At 38.3% G+C, this 25,015-nt stretch overlaps 1 protein-coding gene across 7 annotated transcripts in view; it reads right to left on the bottom strand.

Annotated features, from left to right (window-relative positions):
- MYO6 (myosin VI) overlaps positions 1–25,015 on the bottom strand; it is a 114,363-nt gene that overhangs the window by 78,663 nt on the left and 10,685 nt on the right. For 6 of the 7 annotated variants that reach the window (XM_074895935.1, XM_074895938.1, XM_074895939.1 and 3 more), the window contains one exon: positions 4,051–4,189. In XM_074895935.1, coding sequence (XP_074752036.1) covers positions 4,051–4,167 — 117 coding nt within the window. In that variant the 5' untranslated portion in view covers positions 4,168–4,189. Of the gene's footprint in view, positions 1–4,050; positions 4,190–9,816; positions 9,903–25,015 lie in introns of those variants that run through there. The other variant, XM_074895937.1, reaches the window with a different exon arrangement.

The raw sequence follows: 25,015 nt of genomic DNA, 5'->3' as shown, positions 1-25,015 counted from the left end.
CTATCTGAAAGCTGATGTTTTTCTGTCAGACTGTTGTAGATTGGAACATGAAGCCTAGTTTCAACTACAACAAATAATTTTTCTCCTATATGCCACTGTTGGACTACTGCTTTATGTAAGGTGATTTACTTGTCATATAGGTTAAGTACACTAGCTAGATGTGCAGAGCTCCAAGTATTGACAATTACTATTAAAATCTAATATATTAAACAGGAAAATGGGCAAGGTAATCCAGGTCTATCAATAAAAAATTATCCAAAAATATTCTTTACCATGTTGTCCCTTTAAAAAAAAAAAAATCATAAGGAGAGAACACTTGAGGCATTTGGTAGAAGACTTCTGCATTAAAACATAGCTTAGGACAAACTCATTCTCAAAAAATGGATAGTGTATTAATCTTGTGAGACACTAAAGTGGTCTCAGGGGGGAAAACAGAGGGTTTAGGGGGTTTTGCAGCGTTTTTTTTTCCCCTTTTTGTAATGAAGCAGCCCTTGAAATCCAATGGCAATCTTAACTATTCTCCCAGAAACTAGATGAGTGAAAAAAGATATCTTTCCATTCAAGCAGGATCTTCTTTCTACCATGTAATCCAATACATGTAACCATGCCTCCCTTTATACCTTCCAGATACAGCCAGGATACACCCCTACTCTCAGCTGTATTTCACAAACCAACCTAAAGCCATACAGTGTTTAAGACAAGAACATGTCACGTTTTTGCAAGTAAGCTGCACTCACTGCTAAAAAAACAAAAAAACAAACCAGCTTGAAACACTGAACTTTGGACATTCTGATCATTACTTTCAAAGTACATGTATTCATTTATACTTAGCCCAGGAAAATACCTTTCTGGTTATTCACAGCATACCAGAGCATGTGCTCCATAAAGCCCTCCATAACCCTTCAGAACTGGCACAGAGCCATAAGGTGCCTCTCGGTTGATGTCAGGAGGGGTGTCAGCAAGTGCCTGAAGCATCACACACCTTCCCAATGACTGCCAGAAACTCATACGGGTGATGCTCTAAGAAATGCCAGCCCTCCAACTCCTCAGTGCCATGAGGGTCCAAGTTCCTTCGAGGCATCCTTCCTAATCACTTTACTTAGATTTGCTACCTGCAGGAAAAGAAAGTTTAGCAATTCCACTGTCATCTGCCTTCTCCCTGTTACAGCATCAAGCAACACAGCAAAATAAGATACACGCAACTGGATCTGAGGCTAGTATTCCCGGTATGTTCATAAAAGTGCACTCTAAGTAGACATGTAAATGCAATTCTAGCAGACTTTTAACAACTGGCTGCCTTTCTGCCAGCCTCCTTCCTTGTACAGCAGCGTACGAGTGCTGGTGGGATATGGGCCAGGGCTGCCAGCACAAGCCCCCTGCTCCAGTTCAGAGTCCATCCTCAGGGCAGTGCTCCAGCCCTAGGTGGGACCACGCTCATTAGCAAACTGCTCTCCAGCTTCTCTGTTTTCTTTCCAGTCCTGGCATTTATCAGCCTTGCAAGCTGATGATCTAGTTTTCGGGGAGTAGCTCCCACGTGTAACACATGCACCCTCTGTTCTGATAACATGCTCCTGCAGCTTGGGTTACTCTTCCTTGTATGGTGCAGGCTGGGTGACTCAGATCCCCACCTCTCTACAACACCCAGCCTCCAAACAGAAATGTAAATGCTGTTGTTAACTCTGTATCAGCCACGGTACCCAAAACTGCTACTGCTGGTTTGTAAGTAAATCAGTGTGTTGGCCAACTTCCTTCACCCAGTCTGGACTGGGTAACTTGGTTTCATAATACAGAGCAATCTACAGCCATGCTGGCCTCAGGTTCTCAGTCCACTGCTTGCTGCAGTCCTGAAAACTTTCCACTCCTTCATTTTTAAGGTGGATCCATTCTCTGACCTCATTTGCTGTGTCACACACAGCTCGGCAGGCAGAGCTGAGAGGGTGCCACTCTGAAACACCAGAGCTAGCTACAGGTGGGGAGGGAAGATTTTAAGACATCGTGAAACTGCTGCCTTGCAGCATCTATTGCAGTTATTAACAATATATTTTAATTAACCATTAAGAGGCATAAAAGGCAATAATCAAACATATGCATACATATTTCCTTTTCAACCTGTGATCTCTGGTAAGCTACCAGCACCTACAGAGAATACATATGACATGTTAATGACCCAGATTAAAAAATAATAATAAGTTGCACTGCCCGGATATGTTTACAAGGTCAGGTTACTTCTCTCCTCCCTGTAATTATCATGGGCAGCTCTGAAGCTGCTGGATCACTCCCTCTTACTGAAGAGCACTTTTGAACTATCATTTTAAGTAAACAAAGTTGATAACAATGCATATTAATGCTGACTGCTTCAAATTTATGATCTAAGCCCACAAGAACAATCTGCTTAAAAAGATAAAAAGCAATGAGAAACACTTCACTATGAAATAAACCAATGACACCTTGAAAAGACTGAGAAGGTAATCAAGAAAATGTGTTACTTCACCTCTATTAATATAAGGAAGTTTGTTAATTAGAAATATAGGACCATAATCTCTACTGTATTTAAACTGTGAAGTGTTTGTTCCTTTAGATGAGTGAACATTAGGCCCTTAATTGATCTGCTTAATTCAAGAAAACAGCCATCAGCAGAATAACAGACTTTCTACACAAAAGAAATTGTTCATTGTGAATCATGAAACAAAATATTTGTGGCTTAGAATAATTTTTTGTTTTCACAAAAAAAAAAAAATATTTATTTTTATATATATATATATTTATTTTTATATATATATATGTATATAAGCTCCCTGAAAGGAGTGTATGTTAGAAATAAATAGCAACTCAGAAATCTACTTATTGCCTGTTTCTGTTTCAATAAACAGACTTTGGCTTTGTATCACATCAGAACCATTTAGGGACATATACAGAAACAGTGGTGGGGGTCAAAATCACTTAAGTCAGTTAAAAACTACTTAGACATAGCTTTGGAATATTTTGTATTCTTGTCTGAATAACTCTGCTCTTCCCCAAACTGAAGAATATGTTCTACTACTACTAAACCTACAAACTTTATCTTTCACACACAAAAATCAGACTTTACACTTGCTTTATATTTCTAAGGAAAGCAAAATCAACTTCCTCTCCAAGATGTAGAAAAAAAGAAAGCCTATAAACATTCCCCTGAAGGAAGGACTGCTGCATAACCTTTTGACCTGTGACAAGGCATTTCTACTATTGTTGACTTGAAAAGAAGCTATAAAAAACATTTTCTTTTCCATACCTGAAGATACAGAAAGGACAAAATTGTTAGAAAGGGCACATTACACATATTCACAAAGACCAAAATCACAACTTTTAAAACAGTGCCTGATCTTATCCCAGCTAGTAAAAAACAGCACCTTAACCATCTGAATTAGGATAATTAATAGATACAAGGTACTTCCTGTAAAAATTGACATTTAATTACAAGATAATGAATCTGAAAGATGTTACGATAAACGAAGCAGTAGGAACACACTAATTAGGATGAATTAGGACTTCATTTTAAAAGTTACATTTTATTTTGCCTTTAATTTAATGCAGAAATTCCACAGGACCTTTGTTTGACATTGTTACTTCTCAAGGTACTTGAGGTAAGAGGATTCATCTCTTCAATCGTCATCAAACAGTAAAGTGTCTAATCTAAGCCAGAGCCTAGTACACCCCTGTAGGACATTCTCTGTGCATGTAACAGAAGACAGAGAAACTAATCTCTCTAATTTAGGAAAATAAAGTATACAGTACCAACCAAATCAAATGGCTACAGAGATTCAATCCTCCTCTCTTTCACCAGCACGTACTCAACACACATGCAGGTAACTGAGAGAAAGCATGCACTTCTTACCAGTGGGATGTTTAATTTGCAATGCAAACTAAAGCTAAACAAAGACCCTTCGCCAAACTTAGAACAGAAAACTGTTTTTCCACTCCTTCAGACTGCACTTAATTGTAGATATTGGCAAAGATTTGGCCTACCCATAAAATAGTTCTTGTAAGGTTTTCCTCTGTTTGTGAGACACTTACCTTGCCTTTTTGATTCAAAGGTTCAATAGTTAAGTTGTCAGTGCCAATGTCCACAATCATCCCCATCTGAAACCCATCAGTCGGGTGTGGAGCCCAAACAGGCTTCCCATCCTCCATTGTGGGATCTATCCAATACTTCCTGTAAGAAAAAAAAAATTACAAATTTAGTAATTTAGTAACTAAAAATGCTATCAGGATTCACTATACAGATTTTATCTTATTATGATTATTCCTATTATTTAGCATGGAAGGAGGCAGCCTGCAGACTGAAGTCAGCCTGTCAGGACAAGATTCTTACACACTTTTTCCAGCCCATGACACTCTCCTTACACCGGACACCCTTAGGCTGAAGTATGGAGAAGATTCAAGAACAGATCAATGGGGGGGGGGGGGGTGGGTGTGGGTGTGTGTGTGTGTCTGTTCACACACTGCTCCCTGCAGCTCTTTCCCCAGTTTCCTTAACTTGTGAACCAAAAAGAGGGTCTGTCTCACAATCAAAGACAGATTCAAAGATAAGACTATATTAGGAATATGTATATACACATATGTGTATACACATGTATAGACACATACATATATATATACAGGCATGCAGTGAGTCATGTGACTAATGGACACTTGTCTGTCCCTGATTTGGTGTGCAAATACCTGAATTTCTGAAACAGGCACATGTTGAGGCATGTGAGCAGAAATCCAGTCTCTTGACATTTAAGACAAATGAACACACTCTTCACATCGGTGGGCATATGGCTTTTAAATAACCCATATATATATATATATGGACACAATTGATTTATCATACAATAAATCTTTGAGAAACTGACCTCTGATACTGTAACATCAAAACTCTGCCTCTTAAGGAACACCAACCTTACTTTCTATTAAAATATATGGAATTTGTTTCAGAGGAATCTATGATGTACAAGTGAAATACAGGCAAAGGCCAAGACATTCAAACCTTGGGCTCCTCAAGTTATGCAGCTAAATAAGCTCCCAATTAAAAGGACTATTTGATTGCATGCAGTGCTCATTGAGCTAACCAGGAAAGTTGCCAGGACTGGCACGCTCTGAATAGCTAATGGTGCCATTTTAAATATGCTGAATTAGTCGAATTAGTCCCTTTAAGAAAAAAATCCCTCTACTTTATAGTCCTTACCCTAACAAGAATGGAGTCCACACAACTTGAAAGGCTCAGTTCTCCTGGCTGTTTCTTACTCCGTCCAAAATTCATTCACATACTGAACTGACATGTTTTAGCGATTCAGAAATTTGTAAAAAGTATGTCATATCACTAAGGTGTAACTTGCCTCACTCAGCATGAACCAAACGAGCCTGCCAAGCAGCAATGAAAACACTAGCAGCAAACTCCACGAGTCTGTAAGCTAGGCAACATGTCCCACATTTTTCTTTTCCCACATCTGAAGGAAAAAGTAGCTCAAAAAATTTCTCACAACCAGGGAATGCTGCAGATCCCTTTGCCATAAGCAGTGGCAAGGAAAAAGGATCATCGGCCCACCAGAAAGTTGTACAACCACAAGCAGAAAAGGACACTCTTATCCCACACAGGATCTGTCAGGACATGTGCTTTTTGCTGCCTCCAAGGACTTTAGAAATGTCTGAAGTGAAGGAAAAGGCTTGCTGGGACCTCTTTGAGAATGCTGCTGGTTTTAGCATCTTGCTTATCACTCAATAAGACAATTTGCTATTAACTTTAATGTGAAATAACAGAAGATAAAAACCAAAGACTCGGAATGCAAAGTCAAACATTTTTTAAATGTAGTGTTCTGAGAGACTTTGAAAAAACTAGCTATACTTAATTTAGCATTGATATCTGGTTTTGTTTAAATTTACTCATTTAATCAGACTTTTTCTCTCCTTGAATGCAGTTCAGCATGTAAAAAGCTCATGAAGATTTTAACAAATGTTTCCAGTGTATTCTACTCAATCAATTCATGCTATTTCAAATGTTATATTTAATACAGGAAAACTTGTAGTTTACTTTTCCCCCATGAATGGAGCATATTAACTTCTTTTAACTACCCAGAGAAAGTTTATGTTCTAAAATCTCAGGTGTCACATTCACTTCTATTTACTTCAAACCTTTTGCCACATCCCATGAACTCTACAAAATACTAACATCGTCATGTGTTGCCAGCATCATACAATAAATCCTGTGAAACATCTGTATTCACTCATAATTGGCTGTTGGCCATTTTTTCTTTACTTTAGGATACTGTAAATCAGACCTAGTACACACCACAGTTTTATGGCTTCTTTTTTTATTTTTTTTTCAGCCAGATCTGACCTCTGAGTACAGCTGCCATTGAGGGCATAGTTGCTAAACAGCTGAGTTTATTTCTGGATATAAGCAGGCCTTCATTTCTTCACAAGCCCATCATTTGCTTTTAAAATGATAGTTCAAGTTAGTATTTAAGTGATATGTCACATAACCACTAAAAACAAGGTTCTCTTTTCCATACCAAGTAGCATGGCCAGGGCTCCAGATGTAACCATGTCACATAAGAAACAAACCCCAAAATTACTACCAAAATTTCTGCCAAAAGTTAGACTCCAATTAGCATCCAGAGGCTCCTGCTTTGCTCACTGACATGGGCTTTTGCATTCTTACATATTCTTAAGTTCACTTCATGCTTTATTAATAAATTACAATAGGGGAGCATCACGAGCCAAGAAAATACTCTTGAAGGACAGAGCAGAGTTAGAATTCAGCCACCACCAGAAAATGCGCGTTTAAGAAAAATACCTGAGGATTTGCAAGCATCTAAGAAGCCACTGCGTGAAAGCATCGGAATATGAGTGCAGTAGTTATTTACTGGACAATTTATTTTAATAAATACTGCCTGTCTTCTGCCTGAGAAAGGACACAAAACCAGCTGTAACATTTTGGTTTTGGCACCACTCCATCTCTGTCAGCTAGCACTCTGACAGGCTGCACATTAAAATTGGATACCGAAACCTATCAGGTCATACCTGCTCTATTATCTACCCCTCCATCTGATGTATATGCCATTGCCCTTGAGACAGATGCATTAAGTCTATTCCTGAACCAGCTCTTGAATAGCTAGTTTCCAGCTCAGCATTTTAAGGTGAACAGAAACAAAAAAAGTTCAAAGTTCAACTACCTGATAAAACTCCCTTAGAAAAAGTAAATAGCACTTTTTTTAAAACATGAAACTATGCTTAACTGATTAAAACATACATATCACAGAGTAAAAAGTGGGAAAAATATTGATTTGCATGGAGAAACCTGAAATCATATTTTTCCCATAAAATTACAGCCCCAATCTGGTTACAGACCATTCATTAACAGTAATCAGTAGGAACAAACTTTTTTTTCCCATGTGCATCCATCTAAACCCAATCTACATGCAGTCAACCTCAGGATTGAAAGAGCACACCATTTCTGAAAACTATGAAAGCAAAAAAGACTCATATCCAGGCTAAAAGCACTAAGGCAACCCATTTGAGAGCAACACGAAATGAGGCCAGAATGAGCTATCTTCCACATTTGTATTTGCATATATGCACTCAACATACATGAAAGACTGCAGTAGTTGATGATAACTAGGTTGTTTTAGTCTCCACTATTAAGACTTCTTCCAACACTAAGAAGAGAATTCACAAAGGTTATGCTTATAACCGTGAAGTCAGACACCCTTTTCTCATTCTACAGTCAGTAGAAAAAAAAGACCAGGAACCCCGTACTGGAGTTCACCTCTCTGTTGAGCAGGAGAGGGGCAGTAGTCATAAAACAAGCCTTTGTCTAAAATTGGTAAATTTAACAGTTATTTCTTCAAATGTCAGATTTTATATTTTCATAATTGGCAAGCAGTAATAGACCTTGCCTTAATTATCAGTAATGGTATCGAACAGTCAGCACTGGGTAAACACACTAATTACTGGCAGTTCAAACAACTTGCAAGACAAAACTATACTGTGCTCCCTAGGTTACAACAGCAAGAAAAACACCCACCAGCTCTTCTTCAACTTTTTATGCACTATTATTCCCTCTTTTGGAGAATGTTTAACAATATTGTTTCTCAAAAAACTTACCTACATAACACAGTGAATATATGAAACAACTAAGAATTCCTCAGTTGAAAGTTGGCACATTATCAACCCATTTATGTTTACTGAAATGTTCTTGATTTTAAAAGAATGTAATAAAACTACATTTTGATTTTGTAAAGTATTCAAAAGGAAATCAAACACTACCATGTGGTGAAAGAATTCTAGGAAGGCAAAATATAATAATGCAATTTTAAACTTGTTACCAGAGCCCAGAGGTAGGTATTTGCATGATCTGATCCTATTTCTTATCCTATGGACAGTTTACTATACCAATGAACTGTACTGATTGCTGAATTAACTAATTAAAACAAAAGAAAAACTAAACTTCATTAAACAGCTGACAAGATCTCATTAAAATGGCTAAATCCAAGGAAAATAAACTAGTCAGAATAGTATAGAGTAGCAAATCATCACAGTAAAAGTAGAATTACATAGGTTATTTTATAGTAAAAAAACTTACTACTTGTGTGGTTAAAGAGCTGCTCAAAATTCTGCAGATTACACTAGGCTCATAAGAATGTTTTGCAAAGGTCCTACGAACATACAAGACAGATAGACAAAGGAAAGCATAGGAAAATACATAGTGGTAGCTTACTGTCAGTCAAGTTATTTTTTCAACCCTAGTTCATTATTTAACTGAAATTTCAACAAATCAAAGCTTAGGCAGCATTCAGCATTCTACTGCAGGTGATATAGTATTTCAAAGGAACTGCAGATACAGTACATAGATTTTTTTTTTTGAGCTAAATGCAATACAGTCATAACTGTATTGTTTAACTGAATATTAAACCCATTCAGTTTTTATTTACTTTTTCAATTTACAATAAAACTTCTCTGCGCTCTAGTGTAGCCATACCAAACTGCAGTTTTTCATACCTACTTAACATCAGCAAAGCAACTGTGTCAAGCTATGACTTCTGCCAACTCAGAAAAGAACAAGTTAGAATACAGCACAGCACAAAGGTATCTTCAAAATCAATTTGCCTTGAAAATATTAATGCTGACTTGTTAATTGCCAATACGTTTTGTAGATGTATGCAAGCAAAACAAAGAGTAATATTTCACACATCTGAGAATTACTAGATAAAAACTTATAAAGCTACACGGCCTGACTGCTGGAGTCAATTTGAACACAACAGTTGATAAAATTAATTCTCATGGCATGTTCGTTTTCTTGTATGTTTGTATGTATCAATGTTTTCAATACTGAGCAGCTAGAAACTGGTTTCTGTAGTACTCCCATAAGAATCACTCTTCTGTATTTGTATTCTCTTTGTATTTAGCATTCACACAGAAGAATCCTGTTGTGTTTATTACTCAAAACATCTAAAAAAGACAAGCCAATCCCTCATGTTTAAAGCAGAAGAGAAATCTAGTTTTATTTTCTCCACATCAAATGTGGCAATTCCCAACTACAAAAACACTGTCCTGAAACAGTAAAGCAAGCCTGCAACACTCTGTATCATTTCTCAAACAGCCTCACCTGGAACATCTTGTGCTCTCTTTCTACCTCCCTCACTATGGGAAACATTTATGAAGAAGTTATGAAATTGGAGGGAAAAGACACAAGTAACTCCAGAAATATATAAGAACATATTTTAAGGAACAGAGGAAGGGGTGTGGTAGAGACAGGTTCGGTGAAAGACCTGTACAGCTTTCCCTAGACCATCTCACCTTCCCGTGTCTTAACTGCTGCTCCAATCAATTGACTCCAGCTACGCTCCTGGATTTGTACCCTGCTCCTGCCTCTTCCCCTCCTGGCCTCCTTGAGAAATAACTGATGCAGGGCAGGAGATGGTCTGAGTAAGAACAAGTACTCTGAAAAAACACATAATTACTTTGCAAATATTTAAATGTATGTGGCATCCAAGTAAGTTTCTAAAAAGAATCAATTTGTTAATTAATGGCAAGGAATTTCCTTCACAGGAACTTGATGTTTCATGTTTATTACTGTTGTGAAAATAAGGTGTTATATGCATTGAGCTGTAGGCAAGAACTCTTTCAGTTTTGAAATACATTTGTTTCATGCTTTTTCAAATGCATCATGTTTAGTCAATCATCACTTTTGTATGTAAAAGCACCTTTCACAGAAGAAAAATGTAGCCCATTAAGAAAGGATAAGATCATTTAAAAAGCTCCTATTGTAGGAAGCTTATCTAACATAATTCGTACTTTAACTGAACGGACTTATGAAAAGGCCAAGCATCCTTCTGCTGTTGTTTACTAAGTGCCAAGAGTCTCAGTACCGCCTAAGAAACAAAAATAAATACTTCCTGGCCAAGAAAATCTGCCATTGAAGGTTACAGTAAAGTTCCAAGAAAGCCACAGGAAGGACGTTTGGGCAATTACAACAAACACACCAACTCTGTGGATATGGCAGGAGAAACAAGTCCACAAGAAGGGGCTGGAGACGGAAAAGGATGGCTCCTTGCACACTGGCAGAGGAGAAGCAGTAAACACTCTTGCAAACTGTACCATGTGAGAAGATGACGAGGAGTGGAGAAGATGGAAGTTCAGATGAGACTTGGCAAAGGAAGACAGCAACATACACTTTACATTAACTAGAATATTGATATTAGTTCGTATTAAATCCTGAGGTAATCATGACCATGTTTGTACTTGACATGATGTACTTCCACAAAGAAGGACCAATGCATATATGAAGGGGAAAAAAAGAAAAGCTAATTTCTATAAACTCAAATTAATAAATTGAAGGGAGTAAGCAGCTTCCATCTGTCACCTATGGGAACAGATTTATCTCTCAGCAAGCTGCAATATGGAAGCATTTGCTTAGACCTTTAAAAAAAAAAAAAAAGCCATCATCTCATACAAAGTTTTGTTCGGGGACCCTATAAACATGTTAACATTAGTTCCAGCTTCAAGAACTTCAGGTCCACCAAAAAGCATTATCTCACTTTTACTAAGCCTAACCAAAACCACTAGCCACAGAATCCTCCATGGAAAGTTTTCTCACCTGTCAACAATGGGGTCTGCAGGAGCAAGTGCTTGTGGGGGAAGCTTTCCAGTGGACTCTTCCCAACCAGACCTCCTGGTTATCTAGAAATGCATCCCTCAGCAAACCCCACAAACACAGAAGACCTTTGTGGCACCTGATGTCACTGTGTCCCACACACACACTGTGCCCACCTGCACTCTCCACAGCAAGTACTGAATGGATCTGTCAAGATGTGACTTATTCAGTAATATCCTACTGCAGTAAAAGTTTAAAATGACAAGAAAACAAGCAAAAAAAAACCCCTCCGTACTGTAAAAGATAGGCTGAAACAGGTCTTATTTGCAGCAATGTAGTTCTAGTTAGTTACTTAATAAAATCCTAGCTAGTCTTAAAATTATGTCAAACTTTAGTAACTAATATTTGTCCAATTCCCATTGCTGTTATACAAGTGGTACAAAATTCATCTTGGTCTTGTAAGCTTGTAAAACTCTAACCACAGAGGTTGCGGTCTTATGACACTGGAAAGTTAAACTCGATTCATATTAGAATCAACAAGGTCTGATGATCTCCTCTGTGATTCCTGCTCTTCTGTAGGCTTTTTAAACTACTGTTGTCTCAAGAACATTGTTCCTATTTTAGTTCCTACTATCAAAATAGAGATGTTTCTGTCCCAATTCTTGCCAATTAAAATCACCTGAGTGGAGCTTCCTGACAAACCAAGAAGTAAGTATGCCAAGGGGATCTATACAGGCACTTTCAACCAACAGCAATACCTAAGCCAGCAATAGCAACAAGCAGAAAGAGGAAAACTACCAAAACCCAAAACACAAAGTCAAATTTCAGCAAGACAATACAAAACAAAAAAGCTGAAGTTAAAATTAAGGAAAGAACGCCTCAGTTATGGTCTGGACACTACTTCAGAAGCATTACAAAACAGAAAGGGGGACCAAAAAAAACCAGAAGAAAACCAATATGGCTAAGAGACAGAGTTTGAAAGAGGTTGTTCAACTTAACTCTTTCAGACTGTAAGTCAGCCCTTGTGAAACTGGCAGGCAGTGAGAGGAGAAGAAAGGAAGTACAAGGCAGAAGTCAGAAAATAGATAAAGGCATCAAAGCAAAATCAAAGGCATCTTAAGCCACCTCATGATAAAGGAACACATAGGAGCAGACAGACATTCTCCCTTGCCTGTCTAGCTGGAGTAGTTCAAGCTAATGAGGTGAACTCTGGAGTTAACTACTCCTATAGCTGAGAGACCACACTGGTAGCAGTGCTCAAACACACTAGCTTAAATCATATTAAACGAACAGCCTCAACAAGGGCAAGTAGCTTTAAACCCCTTCAGACAGCACTTTAACAGTATATTTGTTTACACCCTTGTGTGCCATGTTTTCCAAGTGTAAATGTCAGACAGAACAAATACTTCTTGAAGACTGATGATGACTCTGAGCTAATGAAGTTTAAATTCTCCTTCAGTTATGTCATTTTCCAGCCTTCCCCACCCATTCATCGTCTACATCTCATACTCTCCTACTGTCAAATTAGAGTGCCCCGTTTCCCCACCCAACGCACACTGCTGCCAAGCTATTGCTCATCTTCACGTGACCTAATACAACAACTGATGAGTTTATTCTCATGTAAGACTACACATACATCGGTTTCTCTTTGAGCTTTCATCTACAAGATGAAACAAAAGCTGCCTCAACTCTGCCAAACACAACAGACCTCAGCTCCAGCACAAAAAGGAGAATATAAGATTACACAAATGAAAAAAAAAATAGGAAGGTAAGGAAGTCCTTCCTTTGATTCCCAAATACTTAAAGGAAATGCTATCACTTACAATAGATACTCATTTGGTATGTAAATATCTGGTTACTAGTTTACATAATCTGAATTATAGAAGCTGCACATTATGGGAAGTAATCAGGACCCCAGAATTTCAATCATCTGTAGACCATCACAAATGTTGGCTAAAAACACATCTTGGTGTAACCAATAGGGGCTCATACAGTTAAAGCAAGCATATATTGCATTTTACATAAGCTTTTTGCCAAGATGATTCAGAAAGAGGCAGTGGCAGATTGAATCCCTGTAATTTATTCTAACTCATATGAACACAGATAAACCCAGCAAAGTTCATCCCCTCACAAGAAAATCAGAGGCATATTCCTAACCATCACTTTAAAGGAAAAACAAACAAAAAACAACACAACAAATACCTCCACAACTTTTGAGTGCTTTTGGATTTTTTTTTCACCAGCAATTCAAGAATGCTCCACAACTTATTAGCAAAATTAAATAAATACTGAGATAAGCAAGAAAGCAATCTGTACTGTTTTACCATTTTGACAAATACATATGCGTATATTTATAACAGAACAGAGAGACACATTTACATGATCATTTTTTTTGAAGTCCAGCAATAAGAAAACATTGCCAAACACCACTTCCTGGTACATAACAGTGAAAATGGAACCATTATTTTAGAAAATTAAGAATATATACTCAGCCAGGATCCAAGTCAAATCAGATAAATGAAGCCCTGCGGATGGCACCATCAAAGGCTGCTGGAGGGTCTGCAGGAAACCACAGATGCTTGACCTCAGGCCACTGCAAAGAGGCTGGACTAGAAAAAAGATGATTGTACTTTCTATCTCACTACCAGAGTAGCAAGTAGCAAGTAAATCAGAGGTTTCCAAATAGTACCAAATTTAATTTGGCCCCTTTATTAAATGAGAAAATACTAGAAACTAATGACAATCAGCATCTGAAGATTAACAGATATAATCTGGTAACTGTTTATTGTCATCCCTCTCTGCACAGAAACCGTAATTCTTTCAGAGACAGAATTACCTCTTAAAAATACATTATCAGATGCTGTCTCCTTTTTCATCTCTTCATATCAGCCTGTACTACCTACAAAAAGTACAGGTGTAATTTATAGGCGATGGGCTGAAACACACACAATCCTCTACAGACTGTAATGAACTCAGGAAAAACTTCCCCTTCAGAAATGGGTAACTAAAAAAGCAATATTCTTGTCCAAATCTACTCAATGTTGTCTAAAGAAAAAAAAAAAAAAAGAGGACAGAAAAACCTATTGTCAAGTCCACCAATGTCGCTGATAAAGTAATTCTGAGGGATGAGGCTGAAAGCTTTCTCATAACATAAAAGAGCATGAGAGCCATTTAAGACCATTATCAACAGCAAAGGACAAAAAAGAAGTATGCAGAGCTACCCAGAGAAAGTGACACAGAACATGTTTTGTCAATAAATCCATCAGTTTTCCTGGGGAGATGAGTATGATGGGCCCCTTATTATGAGGCAAAAATGTACAAATAGTAATTTCAGCAAGAGTAATTGCAAAGAAACCACCTACACTATCTCCATCTCAAAAAGAGATCTGGAACATATTCTTTAATAATAAAATCCACTAAAAACGATCAGAGAGCTGGAACATCTCTCCTATGCAGAAAGGCTGAGAGAGTTTATGTTGCTCAGCCTGGGGAAGAGAAGGCTCTGAGACCTTATTGCAGCCTTTCAATAATTAAAGGGGCCTTGTAATAAAGATGTTGAGAGGGCCTTTAGTGACAGGACAAGGGACAATGGTTTTAAACTAAAGGAGAGTAGATTAGACTGGATATAAGGAAGATACTTTTTATGATGCAGTTGGTGAGATACTGGAACAGGTTGCCCAGAGAAGTTGTGTGTGCCCCATAGCACCTGTAAGTGTTCAAGGTCATTGTTTGGTGGGACTTGAAGCATCCTGATCTACTCAAAGATGTCTCTGTTCATGGCAGAGGGGCTGGTCTAGGTGATCTTTAAAGGACCCTTCCAATCAAACCATGCTATGATTCTAAAATAACCTTTAATTCTTGTACCATTCCAGAAAAGTTCTTATTTTCACAGAAGGCAAGGTGCTGGAAAGACCAGGCATCTGAACAGCAATAAAACAGACAAAATCTACCATTAGCATCTACAGGATCTCAGCAGCAGCGAAAACTGCAGAGCATAACAACTTCCGCATTAGCCACATACTGACCACAGCTCAACTCTATTACTTTTGGCAGGACATGAACTCTCTTCAAGGTTTGAGAAAGTCCTGCTTTCCCTAAACCTAGGTACAATGCCATGGACTCTGGATCACAGTTAATCTTTGCTGAGATTTTGCCACAGCCTAAAACAAATGTACTCCTGCCTGACAGACTTTTTCTTACAGCTGGGCCAGTGTCTTAGGGAGCTGCAACAAATTACTGATGCAGCTTCCACAGCTCCATACTTTTACAGATCATGAGTTATAAGAAATCCAGCTCAAGAAAATCATGCTTCTTTCTTCTTCAGAAAAAGGGTTAGAAGATCTAAGGCAGAAGATTGAGATTAAAGTTCAATTGTATTTTACTGACTCATTTTAAAACCTCAAATGCATCATCTGAACACTATTCACCACCCTCACCATGTATAAAATGTTATTTATAAATTTAACAGGAATGCAACATGAAAGTGCATCCCAGCTCAAAAGATTCTGTTAAATCAACAGTGACTAAAAATTACCAACCAGCATTACCACAAAAATCATTATTAATTTTCTGTCCAAGTGTTACAAAACCTATACAAGAGACCTGGTTTGGCCGAATCTATCTTTCAGAAGAAATCTGGGGTAGCTTTAAGGTTTTGAACAGCAAGTCTCGTGGTGCAGTTGATACAGCAAACGCATTGTCTCTTCACATGCAAGAGGGCATCCCTGAGGCTGGGAATTGTACTAAAGCACAGCAACCACAGCCACACGCGGTCTCAATAAATCTGAATCAAAAGTAAACTGAAAATAACACATGCAGAATCACGGCTACCAGGACAACACTTAAGTATAATTACAAATTTTGTACAGAAGCTCACGCAGAGGACAAGCCACCATGCTCACATGCCAAGAACAGCCTATTTATTTTGAGGAAGCCAAAAGTGGAGGCAAAGAAAACTTTAGTCAGGTTGTAAATTCAGCTGCAAAATGTGGCTCAAGTGTTTTTAAATTCAAAACTTCCCGAGCAATTAGAGCTGGAACAAAATTTCTGGGAGAATGAGCACCATCATGCTGCCTCTGCTACTTCCCAATTGGATTCAGTAGCTTCAAGATGAGAACATATCTATAGCACTTGAGCCTTCATTTCAGACTATGTGAAATATTTTATACAAAAAGCACACCTCCAGAGGTTAGAAAACTCATCACAACCACTTTTCCCTTCTCCTCCTTCAATTCCATGAATATTTATTTTCCACTGCATTTTCCTTTAATACTTATCTGAGAATTTAACATTACAGTGGGGCTATGATCATATTACATTAATTTTCATCTCAGAAAAAAAATGAAAAATTGAAACACTAATATTATTCTCAACTCTAAATAATATCTTTTCTCCATTTTGTTGCTTTATAGCCCTCTCTGCAATATTCTGAATTAAACTGCAAACATTTTAGAGCAAGACTAGAGAAGTCATATAGAAGCCCTGTATGTTCAATTTTAGATTTTCTGATTTGGCAGGTTTCTTTAATGTGTTTTTCTTTTTTTTACTTACTGTAGAGATCTTAATAATATCCATTATCTCAACAAAAGGACAACTTTCAGAAGTGTAGGGCATATTATTTACAGAATCTTTTTCAAGTCATTGCTTGTCCTTACATAAACCCAAAAAATAAGGTTTAAACTCAGTGGATATATCTAAGTTAGCAAGTAACACAGTACCATAGGAAGACATCTGTGCAGTGAAACAGTAGCACTGAGGGGCCAATGCCCACACTACACGCATTTGAGGGTTTTACTAAATCTACTCCGTACCAAATGGCTCTAGCCTGGGCCCCTGGACTGAATATGAATAACAGCTGGAGAGTATCAGGTGTTTTTCTAAGGAGAATCTTCCACTCTGGTTTCATCCAAATGGGATCCAGTTTGGTGACTGGACCTGCAGTGCAGTAAGTGCAGACAGCCAGGAGGTTCACCACAAGAGCAATCTCCTGAGATGAACTAAAACACTAATGGAGACACACCTGTACTCATTCTTCATCCAGCTGCTGATGGTTTCTGGCACAGGAAAAGACAGAAGTTGTATACGTTGCTCTAACACAGTCACAGGCCAGTTTAGGGCATTTTCCCCCTTTTTTTTTTTTCCTGCATTTTATCCTCAAATTTATCACCATTTTAATCTAAGCTTTATTTTTTAATTAGTAATCATATGATAGATAGCTACCCGTCATATAACATTACTTGAAGAGCAAGAAAGGCCTTAAAACAATGGGAAGACAGCTTCTCATAATCTTATTAAAAAAAAAAAAAAAAAACCAAACCAACAATGTAAGTTACATTATTCTTCCTTCTTCCCTCCCCAAGGACAGACTTTTCTTACTACAACGCTTAGACCTCTGAAGTTCAATACTTAAAATGTATGCTTCTTTTAAAAACCAGAGCTCAAACACCAGCCAAACCAAGTTTTCCCCTTCAGACTTTATATAACTGCAGTGATCTTGCTCTCTAAAAACAAAGCATGATTAAAGTTGTCTTTTGTTTCCTCTAAACTGTCCCAAGAGGATCCAGCAGCCCCCAGCCTATGAGCCACCACCAGGCAGCTCTCACCCACCCACACAAGAGCACTGCACTCCAGCCAGCGGCCCTCACTCCAGCTGCAGAAGAACACCCCAAGATACTGTTTTCTAATCAAACAACAGGTCTCGAAGTATCACTTTAGACGCTCATCTGGTACTTACCACCAGCGCCCCATCAGATGATGATGCTGCGGACTGGAAATGTGGAAGCAGCAGGAACAGGAATGCAAGTCCTGTTGCTGCGTGTTTCAACATAAAACTCTTCAGCAGTCCTGAACAAAGGCTTGTGCTTATTCAACCTACAAATAACTTTAATCATCGTGTTTTGTCTAAAACCAGGGTATGGATTCGTCTCTCCAGAGGAGATTAATCTTCCTACTGCTTGTCAGACAGGAGAGATTTGAATCAGGGCTTTAAACCAAAAGCACAACTAACATTTGCAGTTGTGCAGATCTAATCACATATTGAAATTTCTGCTCCTGTTCCAACACCACGTTATAAAAAGTAAACTTTCCTTTCTTTTATGAGCAATATATAAAATGTAAATCTAGACTGTTTTAAAAACACACTTGAAGACACTATTAAAAATACCCTCGAGGAGAGGGTACAAGGCTCAGACACAGAAGTTTAAAGTTCCCAAACACAAGATCAATGCAATGTAACTCTTACCCACAAACCACAGATACCTCCCCCCCAAAACATAAAACCCTCTTTCCCCTCTACTAGGTCAACTCAGCCCTCTTATTCACTATGTAATGCTCCACTTACAATCAACCAGGAAACTATGAAGAGGTATCCAGAACATTCTGTGACTTAGGGAAGAGAGTCTAAAAAAAAAAAAAAAAACAAAACCAACCAAAAAACCTGAGGTGAGGTAATTTAACAGCTCACTGCCCCAAGGACAAAAGCCACATTTCTCATTTCTCAGTCCCCTCCTTCCCAACTCAGAGAGTACCAGCCCTGGTGCCTGCAAGCCAGATCACTGCACTGCAACAGCAGAAAAATCTCTCTGCCAAAGTACATGGTTTAATCAATTTAAATAATTCCTTCCAGTTCAGTAAGAAGATGGGTGAGCTCCACTGCCAGCATGATAGATTAGAAAGTATATCCACAAGAAGTCAGAGATGAGAGCAGAAACTCCTCCTTGAGGCAACAGCAAGTTGTTACCTTGGCTCTCCACATCTCCAAAAATACAAGCCAAGGATCCAGTCTAAGAGAACCAATACAGATCAAGTATCTGTCTCTTCTAAGGAACAAAACCAAGTCCACTTGTGATTCAAAGTTCAAGCAGACTCACTTCATTCATATTCAACGTACCATCCTTTCTTAGACATCAAAGCTTCCCTTTACTAAAAGCAAAATATTTTATGCAGAAATACAAACAACATCTGAAACTTTAATTAAAGGTATTTTCTTAATGATTCAGGTTAAAAACTCAGACCTTTCTAAACTTAACTGTTTTTCCATAGCTCTGAGGATTTTGTTCAATATCTCTGAAAAGTCAGCAGGTTTTCTCATCTTCCCCAGTTGGTGTTACCGCTAACATTCTGCAAAAAATCTCAAAATACATACAAGCATGGCCTGAACTACTGGGACACAGCTTAAATTCAGATGTTCAAGGCCAAACTAGAAAATCATGACTTTTACCTTCAGAGAATAAAGATGCATTTTTAAATACTTCATAAAGAAGCAAGTGCATATAGTATTAACAAACAACTGTGTTTTTTGTTCTCATGTTTGTGCAATACAAAAGGAAAAAGGGAAAACATAACAAACTACATCAGTAGAGCTTCTAGAATTGATTTCCAGCATTTCTTTGAGCTATATGATGTCAAGTATGATTGACACCACGTTTCCCAACTGTAAAAGTAGGGCGTTTTATGTGGATCACAGAAGTCTGGCCAATATGCCCTTAAGGATTTAAGTAGCACTCTTTTAGAACAGTTATTTTTAACTGCTGGTTTGGCAACCCCAGAAAAGGGATTAAGAAAAACTAATATTCAAAAGACCCCAGAGACATGAAATTTCTGACAGAATCCAGGTGCCCAGAAGGAACTTCAGGAGGTCCAGAAATCAAAAAGACTAAATGATTTTCACAAGGTTATGAGATTTTCACAAGGTAATGAGCAAAACTGGTATCACGGCTGACATCACAGGTTCAAACCATATCTCAGTTACACATCTACACATACAAAGTGCGGTCAATATGCTAGATAACAAGACCATCAAGAAAGGCATTCAAATGGAATTGTCTAAATGAGAAGGACCAGATGTAGCTGGAGCAGAAATGCACTGAACAGCCATTTCCACTTAATACTTTTATTAATTAACACTCTTGAAGAAATTTCTAATTTTCTCAACACCATTCCCAGAAACCAGGCACAACCCAATTTAACGCAACTCACTATACAGCATTGGAATTCACACAGGTGAAAAGAGGAAAAATCAAACTTAATTAGATCAATTCAGATCAGTTGCTATAAAATCCATGGGTTTTGTTATTCGGCACATTTAAACCTATAATCCAGTTAATCAATTAGAGAAGAGGATCATGTGAAATAGTTCTTAAGCACACTTTGAAGATACTTAAATCTTCTTAGATTTTTTAATTCAAACACCTTCCATGATCAAGAGGAGCACCTTTAAAGCCTTCCTCCAATTCTAGCCCAATCTAACTGAATAGTTTCAAAATCCTTCCCACTAAAAAGAAAAAAATATTACTAATTTCTAAGTAAAAAGATACATACCCTTGTTCTTCCAAGGCCAAGGCAAAACATACATCTTCCTCCATATGCTTAGTACCAGCCACACAGAAATTCCATGAAGTTTTTAACAAACTCTTTGCCAAACAAAAAACAGTAAGGATCATGTAATCACAGGTTAAATATATAAAATATTTACACAGAAAACAGACTACAGAACTCTTCAATCTGGCAGAAAAAGCTGTAATGAACAGTCACTGGAAACAGAAATCACACAGACTAGAAATGGGCACTAAACACAAAGACCATCAATCCTTTCCAAAATCTTTTGTAGAATTACTTTTAACCAATAACACAGATTTTAAGTTAGGATTATTTTTTTCTTCCTAGTTCAATATTTCTCATTCTGATTTGAAAGACATCACACCCAGTCTGCAAATCCGCCACCTCTTTATTTTTTAAATTTTTTAATTTATATTCAGTACATGTACAGACATAGCCAAAGTGCTAGTGCCTCCTGACACAAACACTTGAAAGTCAATTCCTAGTTGGTTTCAGCATTTGTAGATATTGCAAGTACTCAGAAACATCAACAGGGTCAATCTAAGGGTCTAAGAGACAGTTCAAAAAGTCACACGTGAAGTCCTGATCATAAAAACATTTAATTAATGCATTTGTGATTACAAGCAAGACCCTTACTCCTGACTGCTAAACAGTAAACCACAAAACAGTGCCTAATTTTTTTCATGGAAAACTAACATGTTACTAGTTTTTAAAGGATGAAAAATACAATTCTAAACCAAACAGACTGATCAAAGATGCAGAAGAGACTGTGCTGCTATTGAAGGAAAGACTGTGGGATCACATGAAACTTACCATCAGTGGACCCACAAGACAACAACCCAATGACTCCCTTGCTCAGGGCTTTACAAAGCATCCTCTTCAGCTTTTTGGACTTCTGTTCTACAATGTTCTGACTCAAGTTCACTCAAGCACTCTATTTGGGACTCCAAACTGGAGGTCTTCAGCACCTCCTATATTTCAGCAAATATATTCTTTATTGCAGATGCACATCGTCCATACACCTTATTTGTAAATTCATCCAAAATTTGAGCTTCATAGGTGCTTAAATTACAGCGATCAGGAAATTTTATACAAAATTCAGATATGACCAATTCAAATTCCTCCTTGTGAATGGAAATATTTCAAATCTGCTTTTGTGATGGGTATTTCAGGTCTTGAAGGACCTAAGCACCCTCTTGGAGGGGCAGCAGGAGTTAATACTAAACTCCTCATAAGACTTCCTGTATTTCCTCTTTGGAGTAAAAATCCTCCTCCTGGTTTCGAATTATTCATGGGAACTAGAAAACTAAAAACTTGGAAGTATAGTTGTCTTGCAACATCATATGATTAGAAATCTAAGGCCATCTTAGAAAAAAATCAAAACAGTATAAAAGAAGCAATTATGTGTAGAATAGACAAAATCTGACTACAGTGAAGAATTCAGAGGGTTAATTCAAGTCAGGCATTTCCTTAGGAAACCAGAAAAGCCCAATTCCTTTGTTTGGTGCTGAGACAAAGTAATAAACACATGAGGTTCAGTCACCTTCCAGAGACCTCTATGAAGTCTTGAGGCAAAAACTCAAGAATAATTGAGTTCAAAGAGAGTAAGATGATAGTACAAAGCAGCCCAACTGACAGAACTCACAACCCACTGAACTAAAAAAAGCCAAAACAAAGACACACAACCAACCCATTTCACAAAATGCATCAACAGATGAATCAGCACCCTTGTCATACCATGTTAATGGAGACTCCACCTCTCTATACAAAGACTCATGTTCCACCCTCCACAACAGCATACCTGTCTTCAATTACAGGGACATACATGTTTCCTTTTATTGACTGAAGGACATAAGGTCTGAAGAATTAACATTATTTCTATTAATAAACAGAGAATGTTTAGAAGAAGCACTCAGCTACAGTTCGGAAGACTGAACTATAAACCTGGAGTACATTTTTGACACAGTATCCCCCAAAACCCAAATGCAATATTGCTTTCTGACTACAGAAAGAAAAATAACCATCAATGTGACACTGCATCTCAGTATCAAAGCTCTGTTAAAAGAAAATTCACAACTTCCAGAGTTTCTACTGTATTTGGGTGACTAGTAAAAAGAACTTGCTAGCTATAATGGTTTACTGTGACAAACGAAAAAAATACATGCTTCTGGAATAACTCAAATACCTGCATAACCAGCAACAGCCGTTTCCTATACTCACTTCAGAGACAAGGCTGAACTGTGCTGGCTAATCTCCCAGTGTCCTGACCTGTGAAGGATAAAAATGTAATTTTTCTTTTAAAAAAAAAAATAAAAAATAAAAATTAATTACCCCTGCATCTGGTCTGTTAAGAGATAACAACTTTTCTTTTAGAAGTGGCAAGTTAGCAGAAGTTACTGACATTCAAGTTTAAGCACACAACAGAAAAACGCAAGTATATTTCAAAGGTTATCAAAAAAGTACTTGTTTTTCCAGCTTCTACTCTATAAAACTCATTCAGGTTTTACTAATTTCTTCATGCATCCAGCAGCCTGTGCTCTGTGATGATCCTCCTCTGATAGGGAAGCTTTTGACATAATTCTGGAAACACATACACAGTGTGTCCTGTAATAACAACATAGGAAACCCTAATACACCAGGTGTGGCTTCAGAGACAAATCCTGAGCCACCCAGGAAATCCTCTAATTACAGCAGCCTTCCTGTAAGCCTTCACTACTTGAACTAGTTTTATACTGAAAAACATAAGGGAAGGGAAGTATAGGACAGAGGACTAATTTTTTGCCTGACCTGCCCTTATGTTGTAGCAGTGCAATAAAAGATAGGCCTTGACTGTAATGAATGATTTTCTTTGACACTCAGCTTCTCCCCTTTCTCTAGGCATCCCATAGTTTATCTCTTCTTCCAGCCTCAAAATGCATTTTTTTTGTTGTTCCCTAGAGAGAAACTGTAAAGTTTCTCTTTGCTCTCTAGAGCTCACATTTATTGTTAAAACTGTAAGCTATCAGCAAGTCAAAAACCACTGATGCTATCCCAGGTAAGAAAAACTCCTTGAAATGCTTGGGACTGCATTTGGTTTTGGGGAACAGCAGAGGGCCAGGAGCTTTCCATCCTGCCAGGGGAGCTGTGCTGGTCCTGCACCGTGCTGTGCCTCTGTGCCTAGCTAGCCAGAGAGGCTCTGCCTGGAAGGTGAACCACATCTTCTCAGGCTCCTCTGTTCAGATCATCCACAGCCACTGTTCCAGATCATGCTTTCCCTACACCACATGCCTGCTTCTGCCTACACCACCCTAGTCAAAACCAGCATTAATAATTTTGTACCCCTGGTAGTTACTCACCTTATCAAGCCCTTTTACTCTAAACTGCCTCCCCCTCACACATTAAGCTGCACCTAATACTGTTGCTGTGCAACAATATTCCCCCCACTTCCATTTTTATCAAAACAGGAAAACAGACTGCTGCTTTGGTTTAGGAATCTAGTGAATCCACACCCATTCTGAGTGGCAAAAGGCATGGGGCTTTCTTTGCTAGGGTGCTCTTGGCACGGTGACAAGGTGCTTCTGCTGACCCAGAACAAGATCAGTGCAGTATCATCCGCTGCAAGGACCACTGTGAGTAGCCAAAGGAGTCCCAAGCAGAGCAACAACCCACAATAGCCTGCAACAACAAAAAATACTCCTTCCTGCTGGTTTGCATGGGGAGCAAGCACAATCTACTGTGGGGCTTCCCAGGCTGTGCCACGCACACGTGAGCAAAGCTTGCCGTGAGAGGAGTGTTCCTCACAGCAAACGTGCTCTCCACATCACTTTCTGAACCTCAGGCTGATGAGTGGGGTTAACTGTAGGTTGACAGCTTTGAAATAATTACATCCATCCCCAATCCAGCACTTACTGGTATGACACTGGTCATTCACAGCAAGGGAAGGCAGAGTAGAGAAAAATATGTATTTTGATTAAAACTCTCTTTCCAATCCTTAAATTCTGCTTCCATCAGATGTTCTGCCCTGTGTCTCTCCACTACCTTTCTCACTAGACAACAAGCCTTGGCAGTCAAGTAAAACAAAGCAGCATCTCTTTTGTCCTCAGAAAACTGTACTGATGCAGCCAGTTTTACTTGCTCTATTGTACAAACTCCATTTGTAATCTCTCTTGGTATATGCAGTCCACAAAAAGCATGCGAAGCTCCATGCTCATTTGTAGGACTGACGCCATGCAAATCTTTCTCATTTCCAGCAAGTTGTGAAACACAAAAGGCAGGATATCCTGGAAACAGTAATGTAAAAGAAAAAAAAAAAAAAAAAAAAAAAAGCAGGTGTCCTGGGAATAAGTTACACAGGACTTTTTTAAGGGCAACAGCTGATACTGAAAAAAGAAAGCTGGTTCAGAGGGAGCCACCTTGTAAAGCCACCTACAAATACCCTGCACTTGAAGCACCAAGGACCCAGACCACACCTCCACGGCAGCCTGGATCCCAGAGTGATCCAGGCAGATGAACTGTGGGCAAGACTCAATTCGATCCAGGAAGCCAATCCAGGTGACATGCATGTTAACAACATATACTGGAGTATTC

The sequence above is a fragment of the Athene noctua genome, chromosome 1 (genome assembly GCF_965140245.1).
Source record: "Athene noctua chromosome 1, bAthNoc1.hap1.1, whole genome shotgun sequence".
NCBI classification, from domain to species: domain Eukaryota; kingdom Metazoa; phylum Chordata; class Aves; order Strigiformes; family Strigidae; genus Athene; species Athene noctua.
This window is presented reverse-complemented; position numbering and strand designations above follow the sequence as displayed.